Source organism: Camellia sinensis, chromosome 6 (genome assembly GCF_055761805.1).
Source record: "Camellia sinensis isolate YWXY chromosome 6, ASM5576180v1, whole genome shotgun sequence".
Classification (NCBI taxonomy): domain Eukaryota; kingdom Viridiplantae; phylum Streptophyta; class Magnoliopsida; order Ericales; family Theaceae; genus Camellia; species Camellia sinensis.
The window spans coordinates 123,065,712-123,084,088 of NC_138966.1; the positions used below are offsets into that span (position 1 = coordinate 123,065,712).

Sequence of the window (18,377 nt, forward strand, 5' to 3'; positions counted from 1 at the left end):
ATGATGAAATTTTTTAGGGTTTCTTGGATCTTAAGAGGAAAAAATTGGTGAACAAGAATGACTAGGTGCACCGCCATCACACCTAGTCTCATTGTCTCAATGGGAAGATCTTTGGGAACTGGTCAGCTCATCTTCATCATCACATCAGTTAGATTTTTGATCAACAGTTTTTTAAATTTATATATTTTCTTCACTCAATTAAAATTATGAAATTAATTTTTGTTTTAACTAGGTTCACAGATGATACTATCATTGAGCTTACATTTGCTCTCAATCCCACTCTTTAAATTCAGTAGCAGTACACCAACAAAATGGGAACCATACAAGAACTCAATATATGTTGAGTTATTTTATTAGTGTTTTTTGTTTTTTCACTTAAAAGTAGTTTGAAGTCTCCTAATAATGTTCAAATAATTTTTTTGTAGAGGGGTTTGTGCATGAAACAGAGAAGGAAATGAAAAAATTAATGAATAGTAGAAACTAAACAAATTCTAAGACCCAAACATAGCATAAATCAATCTATAACTAATTCACTTGTGTTTTGATCGCTTCATTTTGCAGGATGGACGTCTATACTACTTGATAGAGAGCAATTTTGCATTGATTATAACATTTTTAATCAATGTTTCAACAATCTCTTTATCAGGAACTTGTTTGTTCGATTAATAACCTCTCACACGATCTCTCAGACTGTGCTTTCCTAGTCAAAATCTCTAAACCACACATACTGCGCAAAGGATGGTTTTATAACCCTACTTAGATACTGAAAGCCCCTATGCAGATCTCCCCACATAAAGGTTGGATTGAGATCATAATTAGTAATATAACTACGATGATTCTTAACTAAACACTTAATTATAACACCGCAAAAACTCCTGATTTTTCGGACATCACTGTTGAACCTATATTCATTGTTCAGTGTCCTAGTTCAACCATGTATTCAACATTTAGTTTACTAGTTCAAACTGGCATGACAGTTGGTTGGGCGAGCAAACCATGTATACTTTGATCCAAAAAGCAGTACATTGCTAGCAACAATTAGTATACTAACCAAGTTCTTCCTCATCTTTACTATTGATTGTGAAAATACAAAGAAAAATTAAGAGCATGCTACATGAACCAACCAAATAATTGAGCCTCTGAAAAATTGGTACGTACCTTGGACGCATCTGTATTACCCTGGGTCACTCGTTCCATATGGGAAACATACTTTAAGAATGCGACGCAGATAATAAGTTCACGGCTCATCCACATTAATCCTTTTTTCTCCCCCTTCTTCAAGGTAGGAAAAGGAGAGGATTCTTAATTTAATTAAACCACAGAACTCCAATACTGAATTTCTTTCCCTAATTTTCAACCTAAACCAGAACTAGTCCCCGATACAGGCCTCAACATCGGATTACTGAGAGCAGGCTGAGCATTTGCCGCAACATTGAACATAACATTGGGAGCTGCCGACGAGGACTGTTGCAAACCCGAGAACGGAACCCGCGGCCCAATTCCATACATTTGCTGATGTGGCATGAATTGGGGATGGATTTGTTGATTATTTCCATACCCGGAAATGAATGGCTGTGAGGGTGAACTGGTCATGACTTGTTGCCTGTTATTGGCAGAGCTATTAACAATGGCGGGACCAGCACCCATGGTGGGAGTGGTGGCAGGTAGGCTCGTAGATGACATCACCGCAGGTGGCCTGAACTGTGCTGATATCATGTGGGTCCGCTCGGCAGCAATCCTCTGCTTTGCCTTCTCCACTTGTTCGCATTCTTTCATTAACAAGGTTTCCACCTCTGCAAATTGCTTCAGCTTTAACTCTAATCTCTTCAACTGTACATCAACCAAAGAAACAAAAGTAGCAGGAAAATAGACATTAAGAGAAATCATCATTTCATCAAGGAGTAGTTAAGTCCTGAATAAGAAACATTGTTTCCAGCCCAACCAAGAGAATATTGTAAACAATGCAATGGAACTTTGGGCAGCTAAGCCAAAAATACCATGACCTCCAAGTGAAAGAGGTTTTCAAATCCAGTATTCCACATTGACCTCCTAACTTAAGTAAGTCAACAAATTATGAAGAAGTACTATATATATCATCAAATGCAACTTCAATGTATTTTTTGTGCCCAAAGCCAAACCAGAAGGGTGGCCAGTTTGTTGGTCAACAATTCAACCATTTTAGCAAGCAGGATGAAAAAGGAAAACCTAGATTAAGATGAAAAACAGTTTAAAAAAGTGTGGTTAAACAAAAGAATTTAACGTATATACTAATAAATATGAATGTCCAAATACAATAGGTTTCATGTTGCAACATCCTTTTTTATGCTGGGCATGGCAGTTGAGGCCTCCCTAAAATTTGTCTTCCTTCATACATGAAACACCTAAAAACAAAAGGGACAATTACAAACAAAAAAATTTCCAAGGTTTTAGCCTTGTAACAAAATAAACCTTGAGTTTTTAATTTTGTCAATTTAAAACCTAATCTTTTGATTTGTTTTCAATCTAAATCAGTTACATTAAGTAAAACCGTCAAAAAAATAGAATTTTAGTCATTAAAGTCAATGTAAGTATACATAAAATGTCTAAAATACTCATTTCATCGAGTTAATGACTAAAATACCTATTTTTTTCATCAATTTTACTTGACAAGAATAGGCAAATAGCTTAGATTGAAAACAAATCAAAAGATTAGAGTTTTAAATTTATAAAATTAAAAACTCAAGGTTTATTTTGTTAGGGTTTAGGGTTTAAAAACTCAAGGCTCAAACCTTGGGGTTTTTTTTTTTTTAATTAACCCCCCCCCCCAAAAAAAAAAAAAAGAAAAGAAAAAAATCTCTCATGTTTCTTACATATGGAACCTAAAGAAAAATCAACTACTCGTTTAAAACTTTAGGTCATTGGAAAAAGAGTGAGGTAATAACTATTTAAAGCTAGCACAAAATAAGATTATCTTACAAATATACCTGATGATTTATAATATTAGCAGATAGCCTTTGAATTTCACGTTCTTCGTGATCTGAAAACAGTTTTGCCTTTGTTGCCGCAGCAGCTAGACCAGCATTGGCAGCAGCTCTCACCTTTTCAGCAGATAATGGCACAGCTTCTCCATTTTGACTCCATTGACCATGTGCTTCAGAGTTATCTTCTGAAAATTTAATTTACAAGATCCATGAAAGGGGGAGATAAACTTGATCAGGGCAAGCAAAATTAAAAAATTCACCTTTTTGCTGACTTGAACTTGTTTTTTCGCCATGAGAATTGCCTTCACTATTGCTCTCCAAATTCATCCTTCATAGACCCAAAAAGAAACTTTCAAGTTTTGAAAACTACATCTCTCATAAATGTAGCATTTCCAATAAAAACTTTCAGTGACCAATGAAATATTCCTCTACAATTCCTAATCATTACAAAAAATTTGCTCACCAAAATTGGCAGCAAAGAAAACTCTCTTAAGAATGGCTAGGAAAATGAAGCTGTAAACTTATGCATTCTGAGAATCTTATATTATGTGCTTATTTGCCAAAGAAATTATGTTGATATAAACAAGCGCAAATGAAGGAGAGAACATTAGTGTTTCATGAGAAAAAAGTGAAGAAGGCGCTCACTGATTAGCATGCCCAGATGCCTTCTGAGAATCCTCAGACAGTGCTGCCAAGGATGCATGGGCACAGGCTGCAGCAACTCTAGGTCCGATGGCAGAGGCTAAAAAGGCAACCTAGTGGAATTTTCTAACAATCAGATCTGAAGGAGTAAATTTAATTGAAAAGGTAAAGACACTAACACAGATAAAGCTGAAAAAAGAAAAGAAGAGATCATAGTTATTGAAATCAAGATATGAATCATGAATTGAAATTCACTTTTTTCAAACTGTCAATTGTAAGATTCAGTTTCGTAAGTAGAAAAAGATATGATACATATGTAAAAGTTAAAAAATAATTGTAAATATGAGTTATTAGATGTGAAATATGAGCTATTTCAGTCATGAAGGTAAATCTTGGAAAGTCGGCTCTGATTCTGATTGGTGAAGTACATAATATTGATGGCAGTCTTGTGGGTCTTCCCTTCAAGTGTCTGGATCTTTTGCACTCTTAAGAGGGAAGCCAGGATTGATAAGAGGAGGGTGCCTTGGCAACTGGGTCCTCTCGCTTTATTTTGAAAAGTTTTGATGGAGTTGAGACTTTCATTTTTGTTTTAAAGAGGAGAATTATATCCATTTTGTATTAGTGGTTCTTGGGGGAAGTCAAGTCATCCTCGAATCAATCTTTGAATTTTGTAGAACATTGAATTGATTGATGTATATGAGTTTTGCTCTTTGTTCTTTTAGTGTTGTGTATGGGTGGCACCCCCTTGGTGCCTCTTAATTTAATATACTTCATACTTACTGATCAAAAAATAACAATAATAATAAAAAGTAAAAATAAAAAAGAACTTCAACCATCATATTCTATGCCTTGATGCAATAACCATGTAAAGCACAGCATTTAACAAATCCACCTACCAGAGCCATAACTGGATTAGCAGAATTTGCAAAAGGACTACTCTCAGTATCAGGGTCAGGTCCTGAAGCAAAGAACAAAAAATTTAAATAAGAAAAGTTACAATGGCATCAGTGTCTTGTAAATGAAAAATATTAAGTGCATAATTACACCTGCTGAATCTCCATTTGAATTTGGAAGTGATCTTCTAGAATCACCTTTGTTTGACAAATTCGAGGAGAGGGACACAATTGGAACTTCAATATTTTCCAGTTGGCCATCCTGCATTGGAAGACGGACAAAATGAAGGATGCATTGCGCTTTTGACTTGGTACCAACATACTCCGCTATTTCATTCCAATTATCATTGTAGATTTCCACTGCTTCAAGCAGCAGTAAGGTTTCCTGATCTGTCCAACTTTCCCCATCCAGGTCACCATAATCTTTTGTAGAATCAACCCTTATAAAGTCCATGCTTGAGTGACCAATAACATATCTTCCATCATGGAAGCAATCCAAGCATAGTAGTATATCAACCTATTGAAGAAGATATTGATCAGCCGTAGAAGTAAAATCAGAGATAATGTAAAAGCATCGTTCAGACTTCAAACCTAGCATAACAATCCATTTCACACCTTCCAACGTACAATATAGATCAAATTTTTAGTCATCAAAACTTACAAATTTCCAAACAGAATATTCCTCTGTGAATCAAAAAATCAAATCATGGGATTGAACATAGAGCAACAAAAACTTTAAAATGCCCAGAGTCTCAGACTGTCAATAACAATAAGCATTCATCCAATATTTAGGAAGACATATGCACATGTATTCACAGCCATAGATTTTCCCTGTATGCTTATGAAAATATCAAATTGGGCAGCAATAACAGTTTAAAAAAAAACAATAAAGCTTCCACCTTTTTCGGCTCTAAATTCTGAAGGCATCAGCTTATACTAACAAAAATCTATTTATAGAGTACAAAACATGAAATGCAACCACATTTTGAAGCCTTTCTCTTCTCAATACTGGATTTGGTGCACACTTGGGGCTGTTGAACTTGTTTAAATGTACTTTTGAAATAATTATTAAAAGAAGCTGTGGATGTGTTTGGCCAAGGCTGCTTACAAAAGGCTACAATATGGACATGCACACGTTGCACCTTTTCTGATGGCAAATTTGAACCAGTTACTATAATTAATTAAGTACATAAAAATGAGCCCCACTTAACCAATAAGCTAGGAACCACCTTCGGAGTAACTTCTAAAAAAAGTATTACATTTGCTTAATTTTGCATCATTTTTGAAATTGTAAGTATTCATTCATTCAAGATTATCGCCTCCACTAAATCCACAGTTCTCAAATCTAAACCAAAAAAAAAAAAAAAAGAGCATCCTAAAGAAAGCAGTTTAAAGTAAGAAGTTGCTCATTATTTTCCATGTTCTCAAGAGTAATCACTTATTTGCAACAAATATAGAAACAATAATCCGTTGCAATCATAGGTAGGATTAGACTGGTTGATGACATTTTTGAAAGCATTTGTACACTCACAGAACTGGTATTACCCTATCATGTTTTACCATATAACTTTATGCACAAATCCATCATTGAGCGTGGGATCCTTACAGAAAAATGACTTCCATCACCACGACTAACATAGAAAAATTGGAACAGACATTTCACAAGTCGTAAAACTGATTTCATACCATCAGTATTGTTGGCTCCTCCATATCTTTAATGGGACCAACTCGAATCATGGATTTGTATCCTCAAATGCTGCCTAAAATATGAGGAAGGCATTTAATTCTCACAAGATAACTAAATTGCCTCAAAGATAATCCACTAAGTTCAGTTCATCACTCCCCATAATATAACCAGCCACAATTAGAAGATATATTTGTTCCATATAAGGGTTATTATTATTAAGTATAACTATTTAAAAGTTCAGATTAATCTTAAAGACCAAATCCAGAGATTTCGAGTACCTGTTTGCTCTTCAAATTAACATAATAACAAGTGGCTAGAAAAAAGTATGCTACTCACCTCCTTCTGTGATTGATAATAGACAATGGGCAGGGGACGGGAACAACAATTGCATCGATTCTCAGATAATCGCTCTCGGATTCTGCTGTCTAAATCAGACTCCTCGCCATCATGACATGACAATGACGGATAAACATCTGCTGCCTTGTGCCTACATTTGGGCTTGTCAAACCGAATTAAGCTATCAATGGACTTCAAAGCAGCTGATGGCACATGAACCTCACCATTTGAATCTTCCTTCAAATACGAACCATCACTACGATGCTCACGATTGGGAGCAAAAGCACAGTAATTAATGATTCCCCAATGATCAAGAAACCGAACAATTCGAGTTAAATCATCAATATCAGTGCCAGCTACCAATTCTCGGAAATCATCAACTGACAATCTCATCTCTGGATTCTCCATGTACTTGGCAACAATCCAGTTCCGACATTCCATGTATTTTTCTGGCCTATGTTCAGCTGACTTCCCAGAGAAAAAATGTGGCACCACTTGTCTCTCTAATCTATGCACAGTACTGGGCGAAAACCAATCTGCTCTCCAAAAAAGCTCAAAACCAAATGAGAAAAACTAAAAGCAAATTAATATGAGATGATGAGAAATAGAGCAATGTGGATATTGTTAGCACAAGATCAACAAAGCCAGACTGAAACACAACAGCATAGCAAAAAATAAAAGATAATGGGCAAGAAATGATTGTGGTCTCTCATCCAGGTGAGAGAAGAAACAAAATGAACTCCATGTGAAAGCAAAGTATGTGATATGGTAATATGGGTGGGATTTCTTTTTCTTACGTATTTTAACAGGGCAATTTCAATATTATGAAAATACACAACCAATGATTTTGCTTCCTACCAAATCTCACTACTTTTGATGACCAATGAAACCTATAAAATAAAAGAGTTCACTTTCTCTCCATTTCTCACCTAATTTATAAACCAAAAATGATAAAAGATTTCTCTTTCTCTCCATTTCTTATCACTCGATCTAAACAGACTGTATTATTAACACACATGGAGAGTGAGAGCAATGTGCCAAGGGGAAACTCCAAATCAATAACCCAAAACCTGAAACTCACAAAGTAATAATATGGCACAATGAAAGAGACAAACATATAAAAATAATAATTTGAGCAAATTTTTACGAATACATATACGCATGTGTACATAAACAGAGAACAGTATGAGACATAACAGTTCAAATATCAACCTAAACAGAACAGATTAGGGCATAGGGAAAAAAAAAAATATATATATATATATAGAGAGAGAGAGAGAGAGAGAAAGAGAGAGAGATAAAGCAAGCACCTGCGTGCATTGGAACAACATGAACTCGATTAGCCCCAAAACGCTTCACAACCCCTCGACCCTCCATAACCGGAGGCGGCGTAATCACATACGCGGCCGTGGAAGAAGACCCCTGATCACCGGCCGACGCCGGACTATCCGCCGGCAGGGTCGACAGAGCCTGGAGCTGTCCATGCGATACGTTCTCCAATACGACGCCGTTCTGCAGGTTCTTGCCCTCCCCACACTGAATCGCCTTCTCCAGGGCCACAATCGCAAGCACAGAGGAGTGGGGGCGATTGACTGTGTGCTTGATCACGGGAGGGAAGTGGGAGATTCGAACCCCGCCATCCGATAAGACCTCGTTCTCGCGGGCAATCGGAGCCGAATCGGTGGGACCCGATTGAGGGTCTTCTTCGAATTCGGGTTGTTGTTGTTGTTGGTCGAGGTCGTCGTCGTCGTCTTCGTTTTCTTCGTCATCATCGTCGAGGTCGTCGTCTTGGGGCTTGGGTCGTCGAGTGATTTGGGGGTCTCTCTTTCGCTTCTTCTTCCTCCACTTGGTGCGAGTCTCTGTGGAAATGGGAAAGTAGAGAGAGAGAGAGAGAGATGAATTTTGAAAATTGAGTAGGAGAGAGAGTGAAAAAGTTAGGTTATTGGGGTTTGTTTACCTGAGGAGGAAGCTGGCATTGCTGAAAGAGAAAGAGGTGGAGTGAGGGAGAGCGACCGAGAAGGGGGGGGGTGGTTTATGCAGAGATTTGTGGGGTCTGCGATTTGTCGCTGTCGTTGTTTGAACTTGAAGTATCGATGCTACTACAGAGCTACAGAGAGAGAGAGAGGAAGCTCTGCCTCTGATTTTGTAGCCCTTCTATGCTCAGACGATTAATGTTGGAAGCATTACAGCATCTCCATTTTTTTTTTTAAATTCAATTTAAATTTAAATAAAAATTATCTCTAACTCATTTTTATCAAAATTATTTTTTTCATCAATTTTTTTCTTATTTTTTAAAAGATGAAATATTCGAGATGAACTTAATTATATTTAACTTAAAAATAGGGTATAGGCTGAATTACATTAACAATCTATAGTTTGGAGTTGGGAAAAGAGTGAGACCCTAGTGGGAGGTGACCCCACCATCCTTGCTGAACGATGATTGGTTTATATTTTTTTTTTTTTGTCTATCTTTCACTGTCCCCCACGTGTATGTAGAGGTGTTGGGGGTCACCCTCAAGTAGGGGTTTGGATCACTGCCGATTTAGGGTTTATATCACTTTGGCTTTTGATTTTTTAATTGTGATACATTTGACTCTATTTTTTAAATCTTGTTCTAAATAAGGATAATTGAAGATACAATTGCTCAATTTCAACTATAAAGTCATCAATTTGATAAAATATAAACTAACTTGACAAAAATAAATGTCAAAAAAAATTTGAATTTGTAAAAATAATATCTACCCATCAAAGATAAAAGGAAAAAATTACAGTAATAGTCCTTACAGTTTACCCGCGGTTTCATTTTGGTCTCTGCATTTCTAATTGCATCAATTTCGCCCCTACAATTTGGTTTTTGGTTCTATGTGGTCCAATAATTAACAATCGTTGGCTTTTTAGACAAAAACCCATGCGTGCCTTGCATGTACGGGATGAAACCAATCAATCCGCAAATGAAACCACCAGGGGAAGGTTTTTTTTCTCTCTCTTTCTCTTTCTCTTTCTCTCTCCTCTCTTTCTCTTATTTATTTCCTTTTTATTCTTCCTTTCCCCCTTTCTCTCTCTTTCTCTCTATCTAAATCAAACCCTTCTCTCTCCAAAGCCATCAATGGCAGCAGCAATTGGGGTGTAAATCTGGCCCGACCCATGTCGGGCATCGTGGGCTCCGGCCAAAATTCGGGCTGGCCCGAGCCGGGCCATGGGCCAAAAAATTAAGCCCAAGCCTAGGGGTATTCGAGTCTTGGGCCGGGGGCCAGTGGACTAAGCCTTAGACCGACCCAATGGGCTTGGGCTTGGCCTCGAGCTTGGGTCGGGCTTAGGCGGGGCCTAACCAATTTTTTTTCATTTTTTTCTACCAAAATTTTATTATTTTCCATTAAAAAATACACAAGGCCTTGGGCGAGCCGGGCCCTAAGTGGGCCATGGGCGAGGTCCATGGGTCGGACCGGGCTTCAAAACAATGGCTCAGGCCTTAGCCCAAGAGCTTGGGCTGGGCTCGGGCCTGGGCCGAAACGGGTCTAAACGGGTCGGGCCCATCTCAAGCCGCGCCACGGGCTGTGAGCCATTTTTACACTCCTAAGCAACAACCACAAATTTCGACATTGTTGACTACCAGTTACCTAACAACACCCACGACGTAACCTTCTTCACCGATCAAATCCACACTCTTGTCACTCGCTCTCCCTTCCTCGTTAACTTCTAGATCTCTGAAATCACAGCCATCCATCGTTCCCTTCTCCACCGCCTCATCATTGGCCTCAACATCAAGTGGCGACCCAGTAATCGTTTCCACGATAACCCCGTCACCGCCACTCTCCAACTCTGTGTTGGCCGCTGATGCATCATCTTCCAACTTATCTACTCCCCCCAAATCCCTCAATCCTTCTTTGGCTTCCTCAACAACCCTATCTACACTTTTGTAGGTGTGGGTATTCATACTGATGTGTTCTCTACTTCTATCTTGTTGGGAAAATATATAAATTTCCCTTTGTTTCAGTCATTCAACAAATTTCGTGATGAATCCAAATCTGAAACCGAATTCAGTTTCACCGGAAACAGAGTCTCTGTTTCTGAGAGATGATGGTGGAGGAAAGTAGAGCTGTGAAGAGGCCGAGAGAATACAAAGAAAAAGGAGCCTCTGTACCTGTAGATATGAAGGACATCAATAACAATAATAACAACAATAAAGAGACCGGTTATATATCTTCTGTTATACCTAGGTGGTTCTCTGAGATTAGCCCAATGTGACCTGGTTTGTTTCCTTTGTATACCTAGATTATATCTACTATATATTGTCTGTAGATTGAGATTGTTAGTCAAGGTCTTTGCTTTTTGTGTTTGATTTGGGATTATAGTTTAGTTTCATATATGGGTCTGTATGTATGTATGTATGTATGTATGTATGATTTTAGCTATGATTATTTGATTGTTTGTTAAAAATAAAATAAAAGTAAAAGAAGTTTAAATCGGTTACCATTTGTATTCAAATGACTATTTTTTGGATTTGTTTTAGGGTTTTAGGTTCCTTCTGTTTTCTAGTAATTATATCAACACTTTCGAAGATTCATGAGGTGAAGAAAGAAAGGGAAAGAAAATTATATGTTTTGTTAAAGCTAAATTCAGTATGACTACAAGTGAATGATTGGGTTTGAAAGATATGTTGGAAGTGAAAATTGAATATATTGTGAATAATATTTATTTTGGAAGGTGGGTTTTGTTTTGTGGGAATTTAAATTTTATTAGATACAAAATATGCAAATATATAATGAAGAATACAATAGAATAGTGGGACTGATCCCTTACACCAAAACAATCTTACCAACCAAAGAAAATGTTCAACAATGGGCTTTTGAAAGACTGCCATTGAAGGCTTTTGAAAGACTGCCATTGATGGCTTTGGAGAGAGAAGGGTGGTTTCATCTCATGCGTGCAAGGCACCCATGGGTTTCCGTCCAAAAAGCCAACGACTGTTAATTATTGGACCACATAGAGCCAAAAACCAAATTATAAGGGCAAAATTGATGCAATTAGAAATACAGGGACCTGTAGCTTGCTTTTCGTGCTCCTTTCGAATACAACTAGCCCTACAGTTTGGGCTCTTGTAGTTTTGAATCTAATCTTACAAGTGCAATATGAAATAGATAAACACCAAAGAGTCCAAATCTGGAAAATCTTTTGGAAAATCAATTTTGAATCAAAATATCAAAAATAAACTGCTTTGCCAGATATAGAGTGGCCACCTAAATATTTTTAAAAAATTTAGAAAACCCATGACTCGTGCCAAAGGCCACGTGTCCGTCATCACCAAGATTGTCTCGGCTCGGGAACTTACGTACGAGAGGGGAAGGTCATGAATTGAGCACCATACTCGCCCGATCAAAGATCGGCCTCTACTAATCATGATGTGATTCTTATTTTCATTATATGCTCTTATTCTGATTATTAGACTAACATTACTATGTGTTGCACACAAGTATAGACTAATTTGTAAAAAATTGGAACACTTCGATTCATATTTGTTTGAAAATTGTTTCAAATATGTACCACTTGAAAAAGTAATCGCATGCACATTACTCAAATTATTCCAATTCAAGCAATTAGCCTTCATCCACATGCATTCAAGCAATTTATCAATTTAAGCATTTAGCCTCATAGTAATCATGCTAGATATGGCAAGAATCACACTTATACAATATGCTAAAGCACAAAAATGCTCACCTCATACTTCGAGGCGAGCCAAAAAAAATAAAAGAGTTCGAAAACATACATGATCCTAACTAATGCAATATGACTAATGCAACACATACGATAATGAAATTAATAAGCTCGGCTACTAATTATGATATGCGAATCAATTTGATAGCATGCGGTCTAAATACATATTTAACAAAGTAATAAACAGCAATGTTTTGTTAGAATGATGAACTGAGCCTTGATGCATGTAAGACAAATGAATGCAAACATGGGAAATGTTAAAAGAAATATAATGTTCTAAACTACCTTTTTTTTTTTATTAGCAAAAAAAAGGATGTGGGGTTGGAAGACATACACAAATATTACATATTGGTCCTCGCATAAGAGGGTCCAAATGAATGGACTAGCTAATTAATTACCTAATTAACTAACTATTACAAACTAAATAAAATAAATTAACTATACTAGCTAATTAACTAATTATTACAACAACAAATTAACTAACTACTTTAGCTAATTAAATAAATGCAACACAAAACTAACTAGGTATTCTAACTAATTAGTTACAAGCTCACTACTTTAAGTAGAACATACTACTATTACAATATCACTTTGACGGATCTCGAGAATCGAGAAATGGCTCATGCATGGATATGAATTTCCACTCCATAATGCTCTCCGTTTTGCTATCAGAATGCCTCTGTTACACAGTTAAAAAATTGCACTGTTTTTCCACCTCAGCAGAAGCTCTGCTCTGTTAGAAAAAGGACATTGCCTGGTTAAAAAAGTGGCCAGCAACTCAGAAGTAGTAGCCGGCAGGCCACTAATAGGGGGTTACTGTCTAGTAAAAGTGGCCTACCGACCACTGATATTGGTTCTTTTCTGCAGCAACAAAGGACAAACAGAGCACAAACCAGAGTATTTTCAGAGGATGTTTGTCCACCTTGTCTCTCCTTATCAGCAAATAGGTCAAATGAGGGGCAGGCTTGATTCGCAAGCCATCAATCAACACAATCTCATTGTGTGATGACTTATGAATCAAGGGACACAATTCAATAAATGGTAAGGAAAGACCAACAAAGATCTCTTCCCCATCATAGATTGATCAAGGGAAGTGGTTGACCTTGGAAACTCGAACCATTTTGTCACTAACAAGTATGAAATGACTCATGTTTGCATGTGTTCAATTAACGTCTGATTGAACACCAAATTACCTTATTATCTTGCTTCATCTTAATCCCAATTTTATTACTTCATTTTAATTACCTTCCATTCCTTAATTTATTAAGTCCAAAAATGAAGATTAAGTCCACTAATAGAGAGAAGCACCAAACCAAATGTTGTTTTAGGCATGAGAGATGTGTCATACCATTGGTAATGAACCCCCAAAGGGATTAAACCATTAAACATAACAATTTCAATCTCAAGCTTAAACAAACAATCGATTTGAAACTGCTTAAAAACAATCGATTTGAAACCACTTTCAAAGTAAAGGAAAAAACCAAGAAATGAGGAAAGTTGCTGTAAGGCCCCAAAATTTGAGGACATCATAATAAAGTTTAAAACTTAAAACCAATTTTCTTAATTAAGAACTTCTCATCAATGTTGCCATTAAGTTTACCATCATCCATTAATTAACAATACAGAAATTAAAAGTTCTTAAATTACAACTCCAATAAAACTCAAGACTTAGTCTTAGTGTATGAAAGAAATACAAAAAAAAAAAAAAAAAAAAAAAAAAAAAAAAAAAAACTAGAGAAAAACTAGAAAACTTAGAAAAATAGTTCATGGAACTTCGGCATGCTTCAAGCTAATTAGGACTGAATATTGCCTTCCAACACCTCGGTGTTTCCTTCGTTTCTTCGGTACTTGGCATAAAACACCAAGGCAATGAGAATGCCAATGAGCAATAAGATACTACAACTCGAAAATACCCACTCCGTTAATAATATTCACAATTAATGAATACTGTGTAGTTATAAACCACCCGAAGAACTCCGCTCTCCGCGCGCGAGGGCGCGAGTCATTTTGTTCTTAGCTACTACAGTTCAGACTCATGTCATGGTTCTGAATCTAATCTTACTAAGTGCAATGTGAGACCGATAAATCACCAAAGAGTCCAAATCCGGCAAATCGTTTTGGAAAACTGATTTTTATAAAGAAGTGTCAAACATGGACTGCTTTGCCAGATACAAAGTCACCACCTAAATGTTTTATTTTGGGAAATTTAAGAATCCCTGACTCGTGCCTAAGGCGACATGTCCGTTATCACCAAAGTTGCCTCGCCTTGGGAACTTGGGTACGAGAGGGAAATGTCATGCAATGAGCACCTCCGCTCACCCGATCAAAGATCGGCCTTTACTAACATGATATTTTGTTTTTGAAAACACATGTGTTCTTATTCCGGTTATTAACCTAGAATTACTATGTGATGCGCACAGGATACAAGTATAGACTAGATCGCCTAAGTTGGAACAAAACATTTCATGTTCGTATGTTTGAAAACGGTTTAAAGTTTACTACTCGCAAGTAGGCTAAGATGAGGACTTTGATGAATTGTTCCAATTCAAGCAATCCAACCTTCACCCACAAGCATTCAAGCAGTTAATCACTTAAGCAGTTAGCCTCATGGAAAACATGCTAGCATGGCAACATACACATCTCATGCAGTATGCTAAAGCGTAAACACTCACAGTGTACTTCGAGCCAAAACAGAGAACTAGTTAAAAATCATGCATGATCCTAGTTCATGTTAAAATGGCAAATGCAACACATGCAAAAATGTAACTAAGATAGGCTCGGCTATTCTAAGATGTCATGTGAATGCAACTTGATAACATGCTGTTTGAACACGTGTTCAAGTAAATGTATTGAAATACAATGTAGTTAGTATGATGCGCCAAGCCCGGTGCATGCAAAACAGATGAATGAATGCACACATACGAAGCATAAGGATGCTAATCGAAATATGCCCTAAAACTAACCATCGTAAGCGGTTAAGTAAAAGGGAAAAAGAAATGGGGGTTGGAAGACATGCATCACACACACGCAAGCTTATTACAACAGTTGGCCCTCTCGACGGAGGGTCTGAATACTAAGCTAACTAGCTAATCTAAGCTAATTAAACTAATTATTACATCACAAAACTAGCTAACTAACAAGCTAACTAATTAAGTACAAACCCAAAGCATAAACTAACTAAGCAAATTAGCTAAGTAAAGTAATAAAGAAATGTCCTTAGACGGAGAAGAGTGCATGTATGCTCGGTCGCCTCGTTCGGAAATCCGTCGCGATGCCCCAATTTGCCTCTGTTTGTAACTGTTCTCAGAACCTTGCACCATGCTCCAGAAAGCTTCTACTCCATCATGGGAATCTGTAGGAACAAGGCCGACCAGTTGTTGATGTTGCCAATCACCTGCCGACCACTTTTCTTTGTTACAGACCAGAAAAAAGGTCGGCCAGCTAGTTTTTCTGGTCAGTTGACAACTTGTTGCCGCACTTCTCTAGTTTGCTGCAACAGAGAGCAAGAAAGGGCATGGCAATGTAGTTGCAAGATATGTGTGCACAATCACTCTCCCTATCATTTCAGGAGCTCAAGGGAGTGCGGTTCTCAACCCTCGGGCCATCAATCACACATCTCAATGCATGATGGTCGAGAAGCCAAATTACACAATTCAATGTAAAATGAATGCACAAATAAACACATAAAGCCTTGACGTCTATCATGTATGATCAAAAGGGTCGGCGACCGAGAATTGAGGCACATTTCATCACTTCAAGTATGAAATGTCCCTCGCTTCTCGTGTTTGGACTAACACCCAATCCAAACACAATGCAACACGAGTATGTCAAATACAATGTAATACATGCAACTCAATGTAATGCAACATTAGCATGCAAACAATCATGCAAGGGACAAGCATGCAACAACATGCAATGCAACATGATCAAACTACCAATGCTAAGGGCATGCAAACAATGCTAATGTATGCATACACAATGCAAGGCAACATGATGCAATGTAACAACATTCACATAACATGCTCGATGGATTTCAACCAAAATGGAAAGACCTCGGTCATGCCCAAAACAGTGGCCATAATGATGAAACTAAGGCACGAAAGCATATACAAGCATGCACATGCAATGGCCCATCAACTAGGCTTAAGAGCACAACTCTCAAAAGTGCTCAAGGAGTGAAAAGTATAGAAGTGCAACAACACTATATGCACTGAAATTAGGCAAGAAATGATGCCAAATCATTCAAGCAACACAAGCAAGGCATGCTATGGTCCTTAAAGCATGAAGCTAGTAAAGAGGATTACAAAGGGGGCATGCAATACATGGCACAAATGCATGAACCAACCATGGACAGAGCTTAAATAGGTCTAAACAAAGACCAAAACATGCTAAGATGGGGGCTCAAATGTCCAAGCATACATGCATGCATACTTGGCCACAAACAAGGCAACAATGCACAACCCTTAAAGGCATTCAAGGCATGAAAGAAGTGAGAATATAGCAATACTATAAGCTCTGAAATATCATGTGAAATGATGCCAAATCATATACATGATGCAAATGAAACATGCTATGGTGCTCAAAACTCAAAGCTAACATAGGCACTTGCATTATAGCTATACAAAACATGAAGCATATGGTCGAGGCAACCCAAAAAAGTCCTAGAACATGTCAAAATGAGTCTAAAACATGCATGTAAGAAAGCCAAAACAAGCTAGCATGAAGGGCATAAGGCATGATGCATACAAGGCCAAAAGGGAGGATTACACTACACCTATCAAGACCAAGCATGAGATGACTTAACCAACAAAAATCAGAGTTATATCATGGCAAAATAACCCCAAAAACACACTGAAATGATAGCTCGCAAGCTTAGGCATGAAGGCATACGCAATGGCTCATGTTTAAGGCATAAAGGACCAACCCTTCAAAGCATGGAATAAGTGAAAAATGAGAGTGTATGACCATAAAACATGCACTGAAATCTCATAACAAATGATGCCAAATCATTCTAATAGGCCAAGCAGTGCATGCTAGTGGACTTGATACACAAAGCTAACAAGCTAAAATGCATTATAGCTATACAAAGCATGGCATGCATGACCAAAACAACACAAATTAGAGTTAGAGCATGCTAAAACATGGACAAAAGCTTCTTAGAGTTAAACCAAAATCATGTTAGAATAACAGTCCAAAGCATGATACACATTAGGCTAATTTATGGAATTGCACTACAAGTGCATGGAGCATGCATGGGGCTATCAAACCAAACCTTAACAGAGGTATATTATGGCAAAACAACACCAAGAACATGCTGAGATAGACTCAAAACAAGCTAGAAAGACATGCTACTTCATGAAGCACACAAAGCTAGTTTGCAAGATTTACACTACAAGTATATAAGGCATGCATGAGGTGACAAAACCAAGTCAAAACAATGGTATGCCATGCTAAAATAAGGCCTAAAATAGGCTGAGTTGTGGCCAACACAAGCTTAACAAACATGCTCAAACATGAGGCAAATGAAGCAAGCATTCAAGAACACAAGGAGAATGGATGACCCTCTCCTATTTGGGACCTCAAAACACCATTCCCACCACTGACATTCCTCTGAGTTTCAGTGGTGAGAAGACCAAAACAAGGTGGTCCCAATAGCTTAAAAGGAAGGTTCAAAACAAGACCTAACAAGGCACAAGAGGGGGTAGACTACCCCCAACACAAAAGAGACCTTAAACAAACATGCTAAGGACTAAAAATCAGAACTTTTTTCAGTAGGAAGTTAAGCCTAAAACACCATGAAAATAAGGCTAAAAGCTTAAGCAAAAAACAAGGTTCAAGAGGGTAGAAACTCACCCCTGTAGAACCCCTTTAAAGTTGCAACTCCAGCAACTTCCTTGATCAAAACCAGTCCAAAGACCCCAAAACCAACCTCAAAGAGCCTCAGCAACAAGAGTATGGTGTTTGAGTGTGTGTTTGTGTGCAATAGTATGATGAAAATGCACTTTTGAACACAAAAATGAAGAGAAAATGCAAGGTAGATACAAAAATGTATGTATAACTCTCAAGCACCAAAATCTGAACCTGAATGAGGGAGGGGGAGGTTCTCTTATATAGAGAACCAAAGGTTAAGCTTGTTGGACAAGCTTA

The 18,377-nt window shown here is 37.5% G+C and overlaps 1 protein-coding gene across 4 annotated transcripts; it reads right to left on the minus strand.

Annotated features, from left to right (window-relative positions):
* Positions 1-1,038: 1,038 nt before the first annotated feature.
* On the minus strand, positions 1,039-8,845 carry LOC114288450 (SWI/SNF complex subunit SWI3C). Of its 4 annotated transcripts, none has more exons than XM_028231955.2 (9): positions 8,476-8,845; positions 7,829-8,377; positions 6,519-7,054; positions 4,649-5,012; positions 4,499-4,560; positions 3,606-3,715; positions 3,221-3,288; positions 2,964-3,145; positions 1,039-1,830 (listed from the first exon to the last, which is right to left on the minus strand). In XM_028231955.2, the coding sequence occupies exons 1-9, from the start codon at positions 8,492-8,494 to the stop codon at positions 1,354-1,356; spliced, it is 2,367 nt and encodes a 788-aa protein (XP_028087756.2). In that variant the 5' UTR covers positions 8,495-8,845; the 3' UTR covers positions 1,039-1,353. The 4 variants fall into 4 exon arrangements, with proteins under 4 accessions (XP_028087756.2, XP_082730775.1, XP_028087758.2 ...); XM_082874649.1 differs by having other exon boundaries at positions 2,964-3,142; positions 4,694-5,012; positions 8,476-8,714; XM_028231957.2 differs by having other exon boundaries at positions 4,694-5,012; positions 8,476-8,714.
* Between the last annotated feature and the right edge of the window lie 9,532 nt (positions 8,846-18,377).

What these genes read in the sequence shown, in the direction of transcription:
- LOC114288450 (XM_028231955.2), bottom strand. An exon ending in ATTATCAATCACAGAAGGAG is followed by an intron (nt 5,013 to 6,518) that starts GTGAGTAGCATA and finishes CTTCTTCAATAG; the next exon opens with GTTGATATACTACTATGCTT. An exon ending in GCATCTGGGCATGCTAATCA is followed by an intron (nt 3,289 to 3,605) that starts GTGAGCGCCTTC and finishes GGGTCTATGAAG; the next exon opens with GATGAATTTGGAGAGCAATA.